This window comes from Sorghum bicolor, chromosome 2 (assembly GCF_000003195.3).
Source record: "Sorghum bicolor cultivar BTx623 chromosome 2, Sorghum_bicolor_NCBIv3, whole genome shotgun sequence".
In the NCBI taxonomy this organism is placed as follows: domain Eukaryota; kingdom Viridiplantae; phylum Streptophyta; class Magnoliopsida; order Poales; family Poaceae; genus Sorghum; species Sorghum bicolor.
The window spans coordinates 61,333,081-61,349,592 of NC_012871.2; the positions used below are offsets into that span (position 1 = coordinate 61,333,081).

The 16,512-nt window shown below is 48.7% G+C and overlaps 3 protein-coding genes across 4 annotated transcripts; all 3 read left to right on the forward strand.

Moving 5' to 3' along the window:
• Positions 315 to 4,035, forward strand: LOC8081028 (protein indeterminate-domain 16). The gene is made up of 3 exons (XM_002460261.2): positions 315 to 879; positions 1,065 to 1,467; positions 2,679 to 4,035. The coding sequence occupies exons 1-3, from the start codon at positions 738 to 740 to the stop codon at positions 3,631 to 3,633; spliced, it is 1,500 nt and encodes a 499-aa protein (XP_002460306.1). The 5' UTR covers positions 315 to 737; the 3' UTR covers positions 3,634 to 4,035.
• LOC8062765 (putative clathrin assembly protein At1g25240) lies at positions 10,369 to 11,765 on the forward strand. The gene has a single exon (XM_002460262.2). The coding sequence runs from the start codon at positions 10,384 to 10,386 to the stop codon at positions 11,590 to 11,592; it is 1,209 nt and encodes a 402-aa protein (XP_002460307.1). The 5' UTR covers positions 10,369 to 10,383; the 3' UTR covers positions 11,593 to 11,765.
• LOC8081030 lies at positions 13,882 to 16,485 on the forward strand. 2 transcript variants are annotated; one of them, XM_002460263.2, is made up of 5 exons: positions 13,882 to 14,151; positions 14,252 to 14,322; positions 14,398 to 14,655; positions 15,524 to 15,644; positions 15,997 to 16,485. In XM_002460263.2, the coding sequence occupies exons 1-4, from the start codon at positions 14,112 to 14,114 to the stop codon at positions 15,635 to 15,637; spliced, it is 483 nt and encodes a 160-aa protein (XP_002460308.1). In that variant the 5' UTR covers positions 13,882 to 14,111; the 3' UTR covers positions 15,638 to 15,644; positions 15,997 to 16,485. The 2 variants fall into 2 exon arrangements, with proteins under 2 accessions (XP_002460308.1, XP_021308842.1); XM_021453167.1 differs by having other exon boundaries at positions 13,884 to 14,151; positions 15,994 to 16,485.

A 16,512-nucleotide genomic window follows, 5' to 3' on the forward strand; every position in this document is an offset into this window, starting at 1 on the left:
AGGCATATAAACTCCCTTTCCATGCAGCAAAAAGGTCTTTTGTCAATTGTGTTGATATGCATATGATCAATTGCTCTGATATGCATGATCAATTGCTCATCTCCATATCCTCTTCCCTGCAGTACTCTTAGCTGCTGCAAGGACAGGGCACAATGCAAACCCAGCAGCACTACACTACCAACTCCGGCTTTCCCCCTTCCTTCTCATATAGCACCACAAAGAAAGCTGTTAAAACCTAAAGCAAGTGTGGAAAGCTGCATCCTCTCTCTCTCTCTCTCTCTCTCTCTCTCTCTCTCTCTCTCTCTCTCTCTCTCTCTCTCTCTCTCTCTGTTGTTTGGTGCTGTCTCTGTAGCAGCTCCACAAAAGCCAACACCAAGACCCCTTCCTTCTTCCTACCACCACCCCGCTCCTTAATTCCTTCTCCCAGCACAACCTGAGTTGTAATTATTATACTACAAGTACTCATCAGTATTATTCACCTCTCTCTTTCGATCTCTCTCGTTTATTGTTTGTTCCCCCATCTGCTGGTTGCTGTTGATCTCTTCTTCTCCCCTCTGCCGCTCGCTCGGCGGCTATATATACGTCCAATCTAATCCCCATCCCATTCCATTCCGTCTCCATCGCCTGATCAAACCACCAGACCAGACCAGAGGTAGTAGGGGAAAAGGAGCAAGTTTTTCTGGCTCTTCTTCTTGTTCCATAGCTGTTCTTCACCAAGATCGCCTCGCGCGTCACCCATGTTGGGATTCTGCGCGCCCGCGGCCGGTCCACCTCCCGACGAGGCGACGCCGGAGCCGTTCCGTTCGCTGCAGATCGCTACCTGCACGGCCGCCGCCGCCGCCACGACAAAGAAGAAGCGCCGGCCCGCCGGCACACCAGGTAACCAAATCGATCCCGAGACACAGCCGTCTCCAGTGTCCGTATATATGCTCCAGTTGCTGGCTACATGCATGGTAGATTGGTACTAGCTAGCTAGTAAGCTCGGTGCAGACTCCGAGATCGATCCACCCATGCCATGCCTGCAACATGTAGTAACGCGCGGGAGGGTACGGCAATGGCTGCAGACCCGGACGCGGAGGTGGTGTCGCTGTCGCCGCGGACGCTGCTGGAGTCGGACCGGTACGTGTGCGAGATCTGCGGGCAGGGGTTCCAGCGCGACCAGAACCTGCAGATGCACCGGCGGCGGCACAAGGTGCCGTGGAAGCTGCTGAAGCGGGAGGCCGGGGAGGCGGCGCGGAAGCGGGTGTTCGTGTGCCCGGAGCCCAGCTGCCTGCACCACGACCCTTCCCACGCGCTGGGCGACCTCGTCGGCATCAAGAAGCACTTCCGCCGCAAGCACAGCGGCCAGCGCCAGTGGGCCTGCGCCCGCTGCTCCAAGGCCTACGCCGTCCACTCCGACTACAAGGCCCACCTCAAGACCTGCGGCACCCGCGGCCACTCCTGCGACTGCGGCCGCGTCTTCTCCCGGTAAAGTAACCGACGAATTTCTCCAAGTCATTCATTTGGATCAGTAGCATCTCGATCCACCATACTGCTCAGCTCATCTCAGCTCATCTCAGCTCTAATAAAGAATAGTATTAGAAAATGCATTCAAAATCAGAAAAAAGTTTTTTTTTTCTCTCCCTTTTAGTTGGTTCACCACCGGCTGCACGGCCGCCGGGGGCCGGGGCTATGGGCGGTTACATCACACAGCACACTGTACAACTGTGCCGGCGGCGGCGGCGGCGCCGGCTCCGCTCTCCTTTTGGGATGTCTGCTATTATTGCGGCATTAACGGGGAAAGGGAAGGGAGACCGGGCCGGTGCGGGCGGGTGGATCAGAGCACAATTCCCGAGGGCAGCGCGCCCTGCTCTGTGTGCGTGTGCGTGCGTGCGTGTCGTGCGCATCGATCTCGGTGGTGGGCTTCCTCTTGCTATATTTCCTATCGCTTCCACGGTTCGGCATGTGTTCCCCCGATAGGCGCTAGCCGCCGCTCGGGGTTTCGGCTTTGTGCCCGCGCTGCAGCGGCAAAGGCCTTGTTTAGTTTACAAAAATTTTCAAGATTTTCCGTCACATCGAATCTTTGGTCGCATGCATGGAGTATTAAATATAGACGAAAATAAAAACTAACTGCACAGTTCACCTGTAATTTGTGAGATGAATCTTTTGAGCCTAGTTACTCCGTGATTGGACAATGTTTGTCAAATAAAAACGAAATGCTACAGTAGCCAAAAACAAAAAAATTTACGAACTAAACAAAGCCAAAGGCAGCGTCTCGGTCGTCTTGGCGTTGGCGCGCCATTCGATGGCCGCCGCACGGCGCAGCAGCCCCGCCAGCAGGGCCCAAAACTCCAAGCCTGACACGCTGATGACTCCAAGGCCAGCCGAGCCGGCCCTCTTTGGATCCTCTAGCCGCGTGTGTGCTTGCAGTAGCAGCAGCGACGTTAATTCATCGTCGTCTCACGCTCACACATGCAATAAAGTCTCTCTGCTTACGCTCTTGGCTTTTGTTCTTGGGATGAGTTCACGCGGCCATGCACGCATTCATCCTTTGGTCTCTTTGCACTCATTTACTAGTACTAGTAGCCAAAAAAAAGTTCTCTTTTTTTGTTTCCAGATGATACGGGAGTGTATAGCTGAGATGATTCTTAGTGCTCTCAGGCTCATCTGGATGATGTTGCCATATATCCAATGTGCAGGGTGGAGAGCTTCATAGAGCACCAAGACACCTGCAACGCCGGGAGGGCACGGGCAGACGCCGCATCGCCGGCGTGTGGCGCCGGTGTGGCAGCTGCTGCTAGTGCGGGGTCGCAGCAGCAGGCGCCGCCGGCCATGTCACTGTCGAGGACGGCGTCGAGCACCAGGACCAGCCCGTCCAGCGACATTGCCATCAGCCCGGTGGCATGGCCCGGTTCGGCACCGGCGATTCCAAGCCCTACGACCGCGGCGTTCCACCGGTTCGAACAAGTCCCGTCGCCTCGGACGCCGCCATCGGACCACCGCCGCGGCGGGCATCACAACCTCGAGCTCCAGCTCATGCCGCCGTCCTGCGGCGGCGCGCCACGCACTCCGGCCGCCGTTCCTCCACAGAGCCACCACGCCGCCGCCATGCAGCTGCAGCTGTCCATCGGCGTCTGCGGCGGCGGGATCGGGGACGACGCGGGGGAGCGCGGCGGCGAGGTGGTGATGCTGGCCGCAGCAGCGAGGGAGAAGGAGGAGGAGGCGCGGGAGCAGCTGCGTCAGGCGGTGGCGGAGAAGGCGGCGGCGGACGAGGCCCGCGCGCAGGCGAAGCGGCACGCGGAGCTGGCCGAGCAGGAGCTGGCGAGCGCCAAGCGGATGCGGCGGCAGGCGCAGGTGGAGCTGAGCCGCGCCCACGCGCTCCGGGAGCACGCCGTGCGCCAGGTGAACGCGACGCTCCTCCAGATCACCTGCCTCGGCTGCCGCCACAAGTTCCGCGCGCGGGCGCCGCAGCTGATGATGGACGCCGCCGTGGCGGGCCCCGAGGTGGCCTGCAGCTACATGTCCTCCGTCGTGACAGCAGAGGGCGGCGACGCCGAGGTCGTCGACGACGAGCCGCCGCCCCTCGACGGCGCGGACGCCATGCTACAGCGGCGGCGCCAACAACACGCCATGGCCATGGACGTCGTCCTCTAGCTAGCTAGCCTGAAATCAGATGGATGATCTTCGTTCTCGTTGCAATAGTTTCTTGTTTTTTGCCAACGAGAGACACGCCAGGGTTGCATTGGCGCCTGCATCATTATGAGGCGTGTGATGTAATCAGATGCTGATGCCTGCTGATGCACAGTGGAAGATCATATCGCTAGCTCGATCGATCCAGTGCTGCCTGGTGTTCTAGTCCTGTGAGGATCGGAGTGGTAGCCATTAGGCAAATCCAAGGAGAGACGTACGAAGACGAGGGCTAGCTGCTAGCTTACTGTGACGTGCATGGAATCTTTCGGTGTTTGCTTCCCATTGGATCTTGCTGGAAAAACATTATATTGCTCATGGAAAGCAAGTTGATGATGCCCTTTGTAAAGGTCCATCAGGCATTCAGTAGCCAGCAAGGATAAGGGTCGACGATTGCATGCATGCATGATATTTGTCACGACTGCAATATATGCCAGAATCTCTTGATACTCACCTAAACCACTGAGGTCTCTCGATCGGCTGTTTTCAGTAGGGGCCATGCATGCATGGCCGATTTGAGCAGGCGCGGTTGGTTCTTATTGGTTGGATCGAGGGGCGGGAGGGCGCCAAATGGAAGCGGCCAGGAATGGTGTTGGAAGTGGGAAACCAGGTGGAAGAATCAGGGTGGGGGGAGGGGACAATGAACTGCTGCTGCACGCTGAAATACGAGGGGAAATACAACGCGCGCACTAGTAGAGATAAAACTTCAAAGCTCGCAGGACACACTGTTGCGGCGCAGCAATGGCACTAGTAGTCCAAAACAACACGCACATTCACGCGTGCATGTACGTACGCCAGAGATATCAGAGCCTGAGCCATCACGCACACATGATGAGGGGACAGTGTCACAGCCTCTCTCTCTCTCTCTCTCTCTCTGCATCGACGTCGTCGTCTCCAACCGAAATGATGAAACGCCTCCGGAGGAGGGAGGAGGTAGCTAGGAGACCAGCTAGGGAATAGTGATGGCATGGAAACAGATGCGGACGCGCGCATGGTTTTCAGTGCCAGGACGGCTTCTTTTCTCGGTCTACTAGCTGATACGTACTACCCGGGTGTCTGTGGGCTAGAGATACCCCTGTCTGATCTGTACCGTCTCGTAGCACTGAAAGATATGCAGAAAGCTCTCACACAGCACCGTCTGCCATTGTCTGCACGTTTGCTAGCTGCTGCATGCATGCGTGCATGTGTGTGCGTGAGCGTGGGGGAGGAAAGGTCATCTGTACGAAGAACCCAAAACGAGAGGCACTCACAGCTAGCTTGCAATTTGCAAATCCAGATGCGCGCTAATCAAGGCCTTGTTTACTTCCATGAAAAATTTGCAAAATTTTTCACATTCCCCGTCACATCGAATCTTTAGACACATGCATGGAATATTAAATATAAACAAAAATAAAAACTAATTGTACAGTTTGGTCGAAATTGACGAGACGAATCTTTTAAGCCTAGTTAGTTTATGATTAGATAATATTTGTCAAATACAAACGAAAGTGTTACAGTGTCGATCTCCCAAAATTTTTCGGAACTAAACAAAGCCTTGCAAAGCGCTTTAGTGATTATAGGGAGGGAGCTGGAAGAACATTCGTCCGTGCGCTCCCACATGGAGCCGGATCCGCAAATGCGCTGCATGTGATATGCGCTGGGTCTGCACAGAGAAGAATATAGGGCCTTGTTTAGTTCCCAAAAAATTTTGTAAAATTTTTAAAATTTTCCGTCACATCGAATCTTTAAACACATGCATGAAGTATTAAATATAGACAAAAATAAAAACTAATTACACAGTTTGGTCGAAATTGACGAGACGAATCTTTTTAGCCTAGTTAGTCTATAATTGGACAATATTTGTCAAATACAAACGAAAAAGCTACAGTGTCGATTTTGCAAAATACTTTAGAACTAAACAAGGCCTAGATGTACGTGCCCCCTCCTGTGTCATGTAGTGTTGTTTAATGTGTCAACGGTCTCTACTCTCTACTGTACACGCACTACTACGGCACTAGTAGTAAAAACAGTTGTAATGTTGCATGTTGGTGGTGTGTTGTAGAGTTCACATAAATGATTTTTAATTAGAGACGTACAGTAGTACGTATTACTTTTCTTATAAGCGTCTGTATTTCAGACGATCCTAGAAATGCCGTTTTTAAGGAGCATTTACCATTCGAGCAACCTTGTCATTTACTGTAACAACTAGTGGTGGTACCAGGATGCTCTCACTCGCACTTTGCTGTTTGTGACATGGGGCCGTTGTGTTCACCAAGACCGAGGATTAACTGCAATCTTGCTTTTACTACATGTGCATTTATTGTAATAAGGGACAACTAAAATAATGCTTGATGTGGAGGTTATATGATGTTACTATTGCATTATAAATAAGCCTAAGCTATTACTCCCTCCGTCCACAAAAGAATCAATTTCTAGAGTTATCCTAAGTCAAATTTTTTGAACTTTGATCAAATTTCTAGAAAAAAATACTAAGATTTATCGTATCAAATTAATATCATTAGATTTATCATAGAATATATTTTTATATGATGCACATTTTATGTCATAGATGTTGTTACTCTTTTCTATAAAGTTAGTCAAACTTAAAAAAGTTTAAGTGACACGGATTCTAGGAGTTAATTCTTTCGTGGACGGAGGGAGTATTGAGGAATGAGGAGTTATTTCAAGTCAAACATCATAGGGAAAATTTTGTTGTAGCTAATTTTCTTTTTCCTAGCTAGTGTGTTTCATTTGTTATTCTTAGGTTGTGTTTGGTCTGGTGGCAGCATAGGGACATGACAAAGTGGGATATCCCATTTCATCTAATAATATGTATTTCCGTAGAATGGGTGAATCAGATTTCATTGTAGGGTGGAGTCTGAACTTGTGGATAGTACATATACTTCTCAAAAAGAATTGAAACCGAACTGTTCATATTGTACACATGCCCCCCCCCCCCCCTTTTTTTTCTTTTCCTTTTTTTTGCCTTTTTTTTTCTTGGATCGGTGCAACAACATCACACGCTATGGACAAATCTTCTGATGGTCGATGCGCATGCATGCATTGCTGAATCACTGATTACTGGCACGTGCTCATTCATGCGCGCGCTCTCCAGAGTTCAGACTTCAGGCGAGCTTTTCCCACCACCATTATCATCGTTTCAGTGCTATACTGCTTCCCATTGACGTACACGAGAAAGCAACTTTTCTCAGGTGGGTGAGACACTGAGAGATCGACTTGGGAGTACAGCCGCGCTCAGGGACGGACACCGCGCCGGCCGGCTTGGGCTTGGCTGGCAGTGGCAGCCGCAGCTCCCGATCGACCTCCCGTGTGGGTTTTGGCGAGACGTCGAGTCTCTCACATGCACAGAGCAAGCAGCGCCAAGCAGGAGTACCGGATGCGCTGCGCCCTCTCGTCTGCCATATGGCAATAAATTCAGAGGGCTAGTAGCTCGTGGGGATGGCAGGCATTGGTTTTCCTGGGTACTAGTACGTACTAGCTGGCTGCCTTTCTACTGCTCGTCTCTCCTCTGTGTCGTGCGTCCTTGGCCTTTGGCTGCCTTTGTGTTAAAGACACTGATAAGCAAGGCCAGATACTCCTCGCTACGAGTAGTTCTAAATGCGTTTGGTTCGTTTCTCCTTCAATGAAAACCCTGGTGGTGTGTTTCTGCAGGGGAAGATGTAAAAGTAGCGTGTCTTGACTCTTGACTTGATCAAATTAAGGCCTTGTTTAGTTCACCGAAAAAATTAAAAACTTTTTAAGATTCTATGTCACATCGAATTTTGCGGCACATGCATGGAGTATTAAATATAGATAAAAATAAAAACTAATTACATAGTTTGTCTGTAAATCGTAAGGCGAATCTTTTAAGCTAGTTACTCCATGATTGGACAATGTTTGTCAAATAAAACAAAAATACCACAGTGTTAAAATCAAAAAACTTATTGGATCTAAACAAGACCTAAGCAGCGGTCATGCATGGAACAGTAACAGCCTAATAGGGAAGAAGTCAACGCATGACACATGAGCAAACGGACCAAACAGTGCCGGACGCCGGCGTAGACTGTCAGGGACGACCGGCATCGTTCATGTTTCCTATGTGGTTGTGCTGCGCGGAAGAAAATTGGGTGGACTCTGGGCTCACCGTGTGCAGGATGAGCCCCCTCTCTGGATGGACGACGCGTACCCGTGCTCTGCATCAGACGACTCCCGCATCATTGGCTCCCTCGGCAGCTCGTGTCTTCACTTTGCTTCGTCTCCGAGTCTGCCGTAGGCAAACAATCACGGCTCGGCTTTACTTTGCATCACCCTTAAATTCTTCCTCAAACTCTGAATACATTCGCCTTGTATATGATTCAGCTGCAGTATTCAACATTGGTAGGTTTGAAATGTATGGAACCGGGTTCTTTCGCCGTGACTGAAAATCAGCTTCTAATTCATTTGCACGAAGACTAACTGCAACCTTCTCACATTCTACAAGGAGTTCCGAAAGACCAAGTTTCCTACGAAATCTTTTCTTGAAGACATTATTCATACCTTCACTCCTTTGGATCGAGTTCATGTCTGCTGTAAAAGAGTCACGGTACAACGCAGCCCACTTTACCCTCAAAACAAAGAGATTTGCCATCCATGAATTGTTCTCAAGGTTGTATTTATCCAACAATCCACGCCATTTCTCTATGAAGTAAGTCTCTGACCTATCTTCATACACACATTTTTTGAAATCTGTTAAGAGCTTGTCACCTTTCTTATCGGACTCATGAATTACATGACTAAGATGTTTTGCAGCATTTAAGCAAATGTGCCATAAACAAAGACCGTGGCTTGTATTTGGGAATACATAAGGAATTGCTCCTGCCATAGCCGCATCTTGGTCTGTAAAAATTGTGCTGGGGTGCTTTCCTGACATTGCCATTAGAAAGGTTTCAAAAAGCCAAACAAATGATTCAATAGTTTTATTAAATAGAAGTGCACATCCAAAAAGTATTGTTTGCTTGTGATGGTTGCAGCCAAGGATCGGAGCAAAAGACATTTCAAACTTATTAGTTTAAATTGTGGTGTCAAATGTCGCAGCATCACCAAAGCATTTGTAATCCATGATAGACTGACCATCTACCCAAAAGAAATTCGCTATACGACCATCTTCCTTGTCTACCTGAAATGTATAAAAAAATGTAGGATCCTGTAACTGTTTATTTCTCAGATATTCAGATAGTGTTTGTGCATCATTGGCTTCTAAGTACTGCCTGCGCTCGCGACCAATCTCATTATCATAGTCCATCTTAGAAAATGGTATGTTTTCTTCCCCTCCATAAAACTCCTTCATGAACTCATAAACTTGGGTTGGCTTCATTCCGACGTCTCGTATCTGCCCGATTAATTTCCTGTCTGCCTCTATAACCTGTCGTTGGGACCTGAGCTTGTGTGCCTTATTTGGACTAGCAAGATAATGATTGTGTTGTTTGACAACCTTTTGCACCCTCAGAATCCCCTCTTTACTGATACTAAACTGGACACGAGCATCACAACCTGTTCTTGTAACATCCTTTTGTGATTTCTCATTTTCTCAAAATTCTTGGTTACTGCAAACTATAAATTTCTGACATAGACTACCATCTCGGCGGTGCTTTGTCTTGCTCTTTCTAATACTAAACCCAACCTTGCCAGCATAGGTGTTGTACATCTCATAAGCTTGTTCCTTAGATTCAAATGTCATTCCAACGGTAGGAGCGATCAAATTTTGCCCAGCTTTAAGAATCACCTCCTATACATATAAAATTCCAGTTAAAGGTATACTGAAACTAAAACAAATATATTATATAAGTTTGTCATTTTTTAACCTCATCAAGTACTCCATTCTCCATTGATCCAGATGTCTGTGAAATGGTGCCGATGGTCTCTACTCCCTTGGTAACCATGCTATTCTGTTAAATATGCGCACTATATGTCGGAAACCAAACATCATAGAAGAAAACACATTTTCTAAAAGAATTGCATAACGATCTAAACAGATAACTCACCTGTGTTATTTGTAGTTCATCTTCACAACGAGCATCAACAACAGCATCAAATTATAGTGCTTGTGGATCATCCATGAGAAAAGAAGATGCCATGCGTCATCTTCCATGGAGGCCGATGGTTCATCCATACATGCAGATGCAGTAGCGTGTGCGTGAAATTGACGTTAGGGCTAATGGCGGCGGAAGACTAGGAGATGAAAGTAATATGACGATTTGGCTTCTTATTAGCCGATGCAAAGTAGAGCCGAGCCATGATTGATTTGGCTGCAGCAGACTCGGAGACGAAGCAAAGTGGACGCGAGCTGCCGAAGGAGCCGATTATGCGGGAGTCGTCTGATGCAGAGCGCAAACACGCGTCGTCCATCCGGAGAGGAGGCTCATCCTGCACACAAGATTGCCATAAACCACCGAGCAGGCAAGCAAGCAGGCTGTTTGCCTGTTTTTGCTAGCTATCAAGCCGAGATCTGGCAAAATTTAGAAAGCTTGACCTGTCGGCCGTTCACGATTACCTTTATGTTCACGTTCTTGGCCATGCAAAACGTTCCATTCATGGCACGACTCTCTTCCATCTCTGGTTACCACCGCCGAGATGTCTGCCAATAACCTCAAAAGCTGGCGGTGGTAGACCATGCATCCTCAACCGCATTGACCCCGCCGTGCGTCGCGGCCGGCGACGACGCAGGCGAGGCGGCAAAGACGCCGGGTGTGGTCGGGCCATATGACGTCGTCCATGCGGCAGTGGTGGCGCCGCGCCGCCGCGGCGCTCAAGGACAGGAGGAGCCTGCTCCTGGCGCGCCTCCGCCCGCGCCGGGCCGGACACCACCGGGAGCTGGAGGCGGCCGTGATCCGCGCCACGAGCCACGAGGACCGGTGGATGGACTACCGGAGCGCCGCGCGGGTGTTCGCGTGGGCGCGCTCGTCGCCCTCGTGCCTCCGGCCCGCCATGTGCGCGCTGGCGCGCCGCGCGCGGCGGACGCGGTGCTGGGTCGTGGCGCTCAAGTCGCTCATGGTCGCGCACGGCATCCTCCTCCGCTCGGGCCTCGCGCCAAGCGCGGCCCGCGCCGGGCTCGTCGTCCCCTTCGAGCTCGCTGATTTCCGAGACCGGTCCTCGTTCTCCTCGTCGTCGGCGGCGAGGTCCCTGGCCTTCTCCGCCTTTGTGCGCGCGTACTTCCGGTTTCTGGACTACCGCTCCCACCTCGCCGCGCAGGTGGACACCGACGGCGACGACGCCGCCAATAAGTGCTCGGATGATCCCCAAACGGCCTTTCTTGATCGGATAGCCAAGAAACAGTTCCTGCTCGACCTGCTCCTGCAAATCCGCCCGTACGGCGACGGCATGGAGGTGCCGCTCGTCCTCGAGGCCATGGACTGCGCACTCATCGAGATCTTCCAGGTGTACGGCGAGATATGTACCGGCATAGCGCGGTTCCTCGTCAGCGGCGTTCAATGCAGACCGGCGAAGCCGACGATGGACAAGGCGGCCACGGCGGAAGGGGTGAAGGTGCTCTGGCGGGCGGTGGAGCAGGGCGCTCAGCTCTCGTCCTACTTCGACCTGTGCCGCGGGCTCGGCGTGGCCAACGCCCGCAAGCTCCCGGCGGCGTTCGTTCGCTTGAAAGACGACGACGTTCGGGACCTCGAGCGGATCCTCATGACTGACATCCAGGACGATAACAGTGACGAGGCGGAGCCGGAACCGGAGGCAGAGGGGATGGCGGCGCCGGCTGACGTGAAGGACGCGGGGCCAACGTCGACGACCACTACGGTGGTGACGACGACAACGGAATGGGTGGCATTCGACGAGGAGAATTCAAGCGCTGGCGTTGTCGCCTACGACGACGGCGGGGGTCACGTCTCTAATCACTGGAACCCCTTCGTCGCTGCGCCGTCAGACGGTCGGGAAGTCGGAAATCTGATCGAGCTTTTCTAGTTTTCTAACCGGACCGCAATCTTGGGCTTAAGTCGTTAAGCCTTTTGCTGTTGTTGTGCGCCCGCCCGATTAAAAAGGTTAGAAAAAATTTGTTACTAATTTGTCACCGCACCAAATTGTACATTTGTACTCTTTGTAAATAGCAACGTGACTCATTTGATCGAGCTTTGTTAGTTTGGACCTGTTTGGTTGCGTTTGCTAAACTTTAGCTACCTAAACTTTAATAACTTTAGTAGCTAAAGTTCCAAATACACTAACTAAAAAAAAGCTAAAATAGTTTAGTTCTACTAATCACCCAAGAGAGAACCAAACAGATCCTTTGTTTTGAAGTTCGACGCTCCCATGACGTCGTGGAGACCCTTTTGGGTCTCTAACGTGAAATGAACAAGCAATTTACACTAAGGGGGGGGGGGCATGTTTAGTTTCCCTTTGATCCCAAAAAGTTTTGGATTTTGTCTATCATTTTGCATAATGAAACTAAACACTATGTAATTTTTTTGGTAAAAAAGTGGCTATTCTCTATTTTGGATTTTAGCCTCAAGAGCCAAAAAAAAAAGCCCAAAAGAGCCTCAAGAGGCCCTAATGAGGGCAATAAATTTTGCCATTTGGATGAGACTAAATATAACCCTAAAATTTTTGGTATTTTGTATTTCATCATTTCAAAGTAGTTGATATTTTGTATTTTCCATTTTATGAGAAACTAAACACACCCTAACAAGGATTTAAAACTCGAGACTTTTGGTTTGACAAAATCGTTAGTCGGCGTGTGTGCACTGCAGTCTGTGTTGACGCACAATTGGACAGACAGTAGGCCTCTTCTTCATCGTGGCGAGGGCGGATGGTGGGTGGTGCAACTGACAACCACCATGGTCAGGGGTAATGGAAGAGGTTAGCAACGATGGTTAGGGTTGAGGTTTTGAGCTTTGTCAGAGCATCTCCAATAGTTTTCTAAATGAACTTGCTATTTCTTGTTTATTTGGCAAAAGTAGAAAATAATCACTCCAACAGTTTGGTAAATGGGTTGCCATCTTTTGGCAACTTGCCATTCAGCAGCACCATGCGTCCATATTTGTTAACTTGCTATCCAGCAGATTAGTTGATTTGGTTGTTGGTTGTGGGTCTTTTTTTTAAATTTATCAAGCCCAATTGGCAAACTGTTGGAGACGGAAGAAAATCTCACTTGTCATATGTTTTAGCAACTTGTCAAATCATAAAATTTGGCAAGTGAGTTTTACCAAACTATTGGAGATGCTCTGAGTTCTCTACTACCTTACCGTTGCTAGAGGTTGAGGTTTTGAGCTTTGGGAGTTCTCTATTGTTCTTGGGCTTAGAAATGGAGTGCCTAGCAGCAGCGCCCCGACAGTGGGCTGAAAATAGGCTTAGAAATGGTGGTGGCAGGTTAAGGGATGATGGGGGACAATGGAGCAGATGGTGGAAGACAATCAGATGAGTAGTAGAGCTGACAATGGGGTGAAGTGCCTAAGACTTTCTCCTTCGATTGGATTCAAGGGAGAGCAAGGTGGAGCAGCTTAATTATTAGATGTAGGGGTGGGTAGGGTGGTGTGGCAGGGTGGGTGGTGGGAGGGCTGGCTGATGACGGATAAGCAGCTGGAACCGGGGCTACGATGTGCTGGTGCCTGGTGGAGTTCATGCGAAGGGAGAAAGAATTGCATGTCACCTGTGTTATAAAGTGTCTGCCGCTACTTACAATATAAAATCAGTATTCTCTTTTTGACGTAAAACCCATAGATAAATTAGAAAATCAATTTCTCTATGATAGGAAATACCTACACAACAAAAGCACCAACTCATGACGATGAAAATGTCCATAAAGGAATGGACGATGCAACTTCTCATTGTGATCATAGGAGTCCAATCTATTTACGAACTTATTAAGGCGCCGTTCAGTTAGCATGTTCCGGGCCTGGTTTGGACAGGAATGATTCCGGCGCTACTTAAAATACTGAAGAAATGACAGGCCAGGAATGGTTCCGGGGCAGGATCATTGATAACCGAACGAGGCCTAATTGTTTCATATCAGGAGAAATGAAGATAGCAATTTGTTTCCCAAGAATATAAAATATTTACATAAACCATACGCTCCATATTAATTTCAAAAAAAAAAATGCGCTCCATATTTTCAAAAAGAAATGTACTAGAATGGATCGCGATCCAACTTTCGAGCGGGCCTCCATGAGAAACAAACTTAGGGCCACGGGCCCACGGTACGCTGTCGGCCTGTCACAGCCCAACTCGTCGTGGAGGACGAAGAAGTACCGGCCACCGTCGTCTGCTTGCCCACGCCGCAAAGAACGCCGCCCGCCGGACCCGACCCGACCGACCCTGCGGCGCGGCTCGCTTCGTTGGTTATCTGTGTTGAAAGGCGACGCAACGACGGCGTATCTGATCTCGCATAGCACCGAGGCCCCCCGGAATCCCCACCCTCTCCGCTGCCCGCGAGCATCCCGGCTCCGCCGCCGCGTCTCGTCTCTGTGGTCTGGCATCAGAGTTCCGGGAGAATGGCTGCTCTGTCGGCAGGCGCGCTGGCTCCGCTCGCAGGTTGCAACCGCTCAAGCCTAGCACCTTTCCTTCCCCTGATTTATCGTCTTTCTTGGTTGCCTGGTTCGTTACTCTTCCACCCAATTTCTTTTGTTCGCAGGTCTGTCTCCTCCGCTCCCATGGTGCAGCCCGTCTCCGTTATACTGCCGAAGGAGTCCTCCACTTCTCAAGGTGCTGTGTCATCAATGGCTCTAAAATTACGCGCTGTTTCCATATGTCGTCAGTTTTACATGCTTTACATTTTAGGTCGCCATCGCCAAGACGCGGCCAGGGCCAGCTGTTCACCAATTTGCTCCTGCAAGCCTCCGAAAATGTGCGGCTATGTCAGAACATGGACGTCAGGAGGTCCTGACCAATGAGTACCAGCTGGATGATGATGAGCCGCTTTGGCTGGCAGTGGTCAGAGACCTTTGTATTGTTAGGGGTTTGAAGGGATTGGTAGCTTTCTTGGCTGAGCAGCCGAGGCAACTGAAGCACCTGGAGTGGCCGGGCTTTCAGCACACGGTATGCCCCTTGAATTTGACATTATTGAGATGTTTAGAGAATTGCCATTGATGCATTGCTAAATATAATGTGATTTGCTGCCCATATTAGGTTAGTATCAGCAAAGACAAGAAAAGTGCATTTTTAGCTTGTCTGGATGTGTTGAATTTGCAGCATATGTTGTGCAGGAGCACGTGCGAAACAACCTGAACTAATTGGTAATGTATTGTGGCAGAGTGGCGCTGTAGGTTGTTATTGAGATTGAAGTACACTGTACACATTTTTATAACTATTCTGTAAAATCCAGGGGGCAGCCATCTAAATGATACATGAGATGTGGATAAATTTGATTGGGAACCTGAATTACCTTCAACCAACAAGTGTCAATATGTGTTTATTTTAATAAGGGGCTGAAGTTTTCCTTGTTTTGATTCCTTTCTCGATAAAGTGTTAAATTATGTCCATATCCTGACATCATTATTCTAATTTTCACCAGACTTATGTTTACCGATGCCAGTTTTCTCAATGAATCTTGAATTTATTGGCATGCCATATTCATATGCATCATAGATGGGCAATGTGCATTCTAACTTTATGAGTATAAATATGTCTCCAGATGCATTTTTGATAGCTTCACATTCAAATGTTACTTGTAGAACTTGGTCGAATCCTGTGTAATTCTTTGACTGTGTCTAATAGGCACGGCTGGATTATAGCTCCTTCAAATGCAGGGCCTTAGCCACCTTATTGTGATCATTTTATGCCTTAATTTTAAATACTTTGAAGCTTCTGCATAAAGAGAGAGAGAGAGAGAGAGAGAGAGAGAGAGAGAGAGAGAGAGCTTTCCTATGCTTACCTCTTGATTTAATCAAATTGTCATCATTGGCAGATGAAGACGGCTACACTTACTCTTGTACTGGTAGCTGTGTTTATTGTTGCATTGTCAACTATTGATGCTGCCCTCTGCTACATGCTAGCCTGGCTACTTCGAAAATCTGCGTAGAATTACGGTATGCTACTATTTCCTAGACCTGAATCATTTACAACTCCCTGGTCCATATTACATTTGACATCAGAATGCAGGCGATCTGGTCTCTTATGATTGATAAATTTAATAGTTAAACACAGGACATTTTTCTTAATATTTTGGGTGTTGCTAGTGGTACACTGGTACCTTGCTATTCATGTTATTCATCTGAAGAAGTAATTACAAATAGAATGCCTTATGTTGTTCGCCATCAGACTTGCAGAATCAGATGAAGTGATCATTAAGGACCACATCTCGCAGTTACACTGACTTTCTGCTAAGTATTGCCATCTGGATGCTGTCGATGTACTGACATGTGATTCATTGATCAGCAGGAATATCCATGTATTGCTTGAATATGATTTAGCCAGGCTGGATAGTAGCAGGCACCAGGCACTGCAGCTGGAATGCAAGCTCTTGTTGTCGTAGGGGTCAGCAATGTTATGCTGGCTGGAGGTAGCAGGAAGGTGGATCTTGCACGGTGTACCACTTTATTTTGAGAGTACCTGAGAAAATCAAAAGAGATGTCCTGCAAATAGTGCTGATGCCTTGTGATGCAGACGCTTATAGTAGCATTTGAAAGGAAGGTATCTGGTTTCAGGTGGAAGAAAAGAAGATATAGTTGTCGTGTGAAGCAGTTAAGTAGGTCTAGCCAAAACTTGTAAGGTTTAACAGAGAAAAAACACATCATGGAGAGGATCAGAGAATTGTGTGTAGTGATTTGTAACTTCTTTTTTATGTTAGGCAAACTCGCTTGTAACTTTGCTGGTCCATCGGCTAGGATCTGGAGAAAATTATTTTTAAGACGTGTGGTCTACTTTATAGTCTTAACAAGCCATCCACTCTGATTT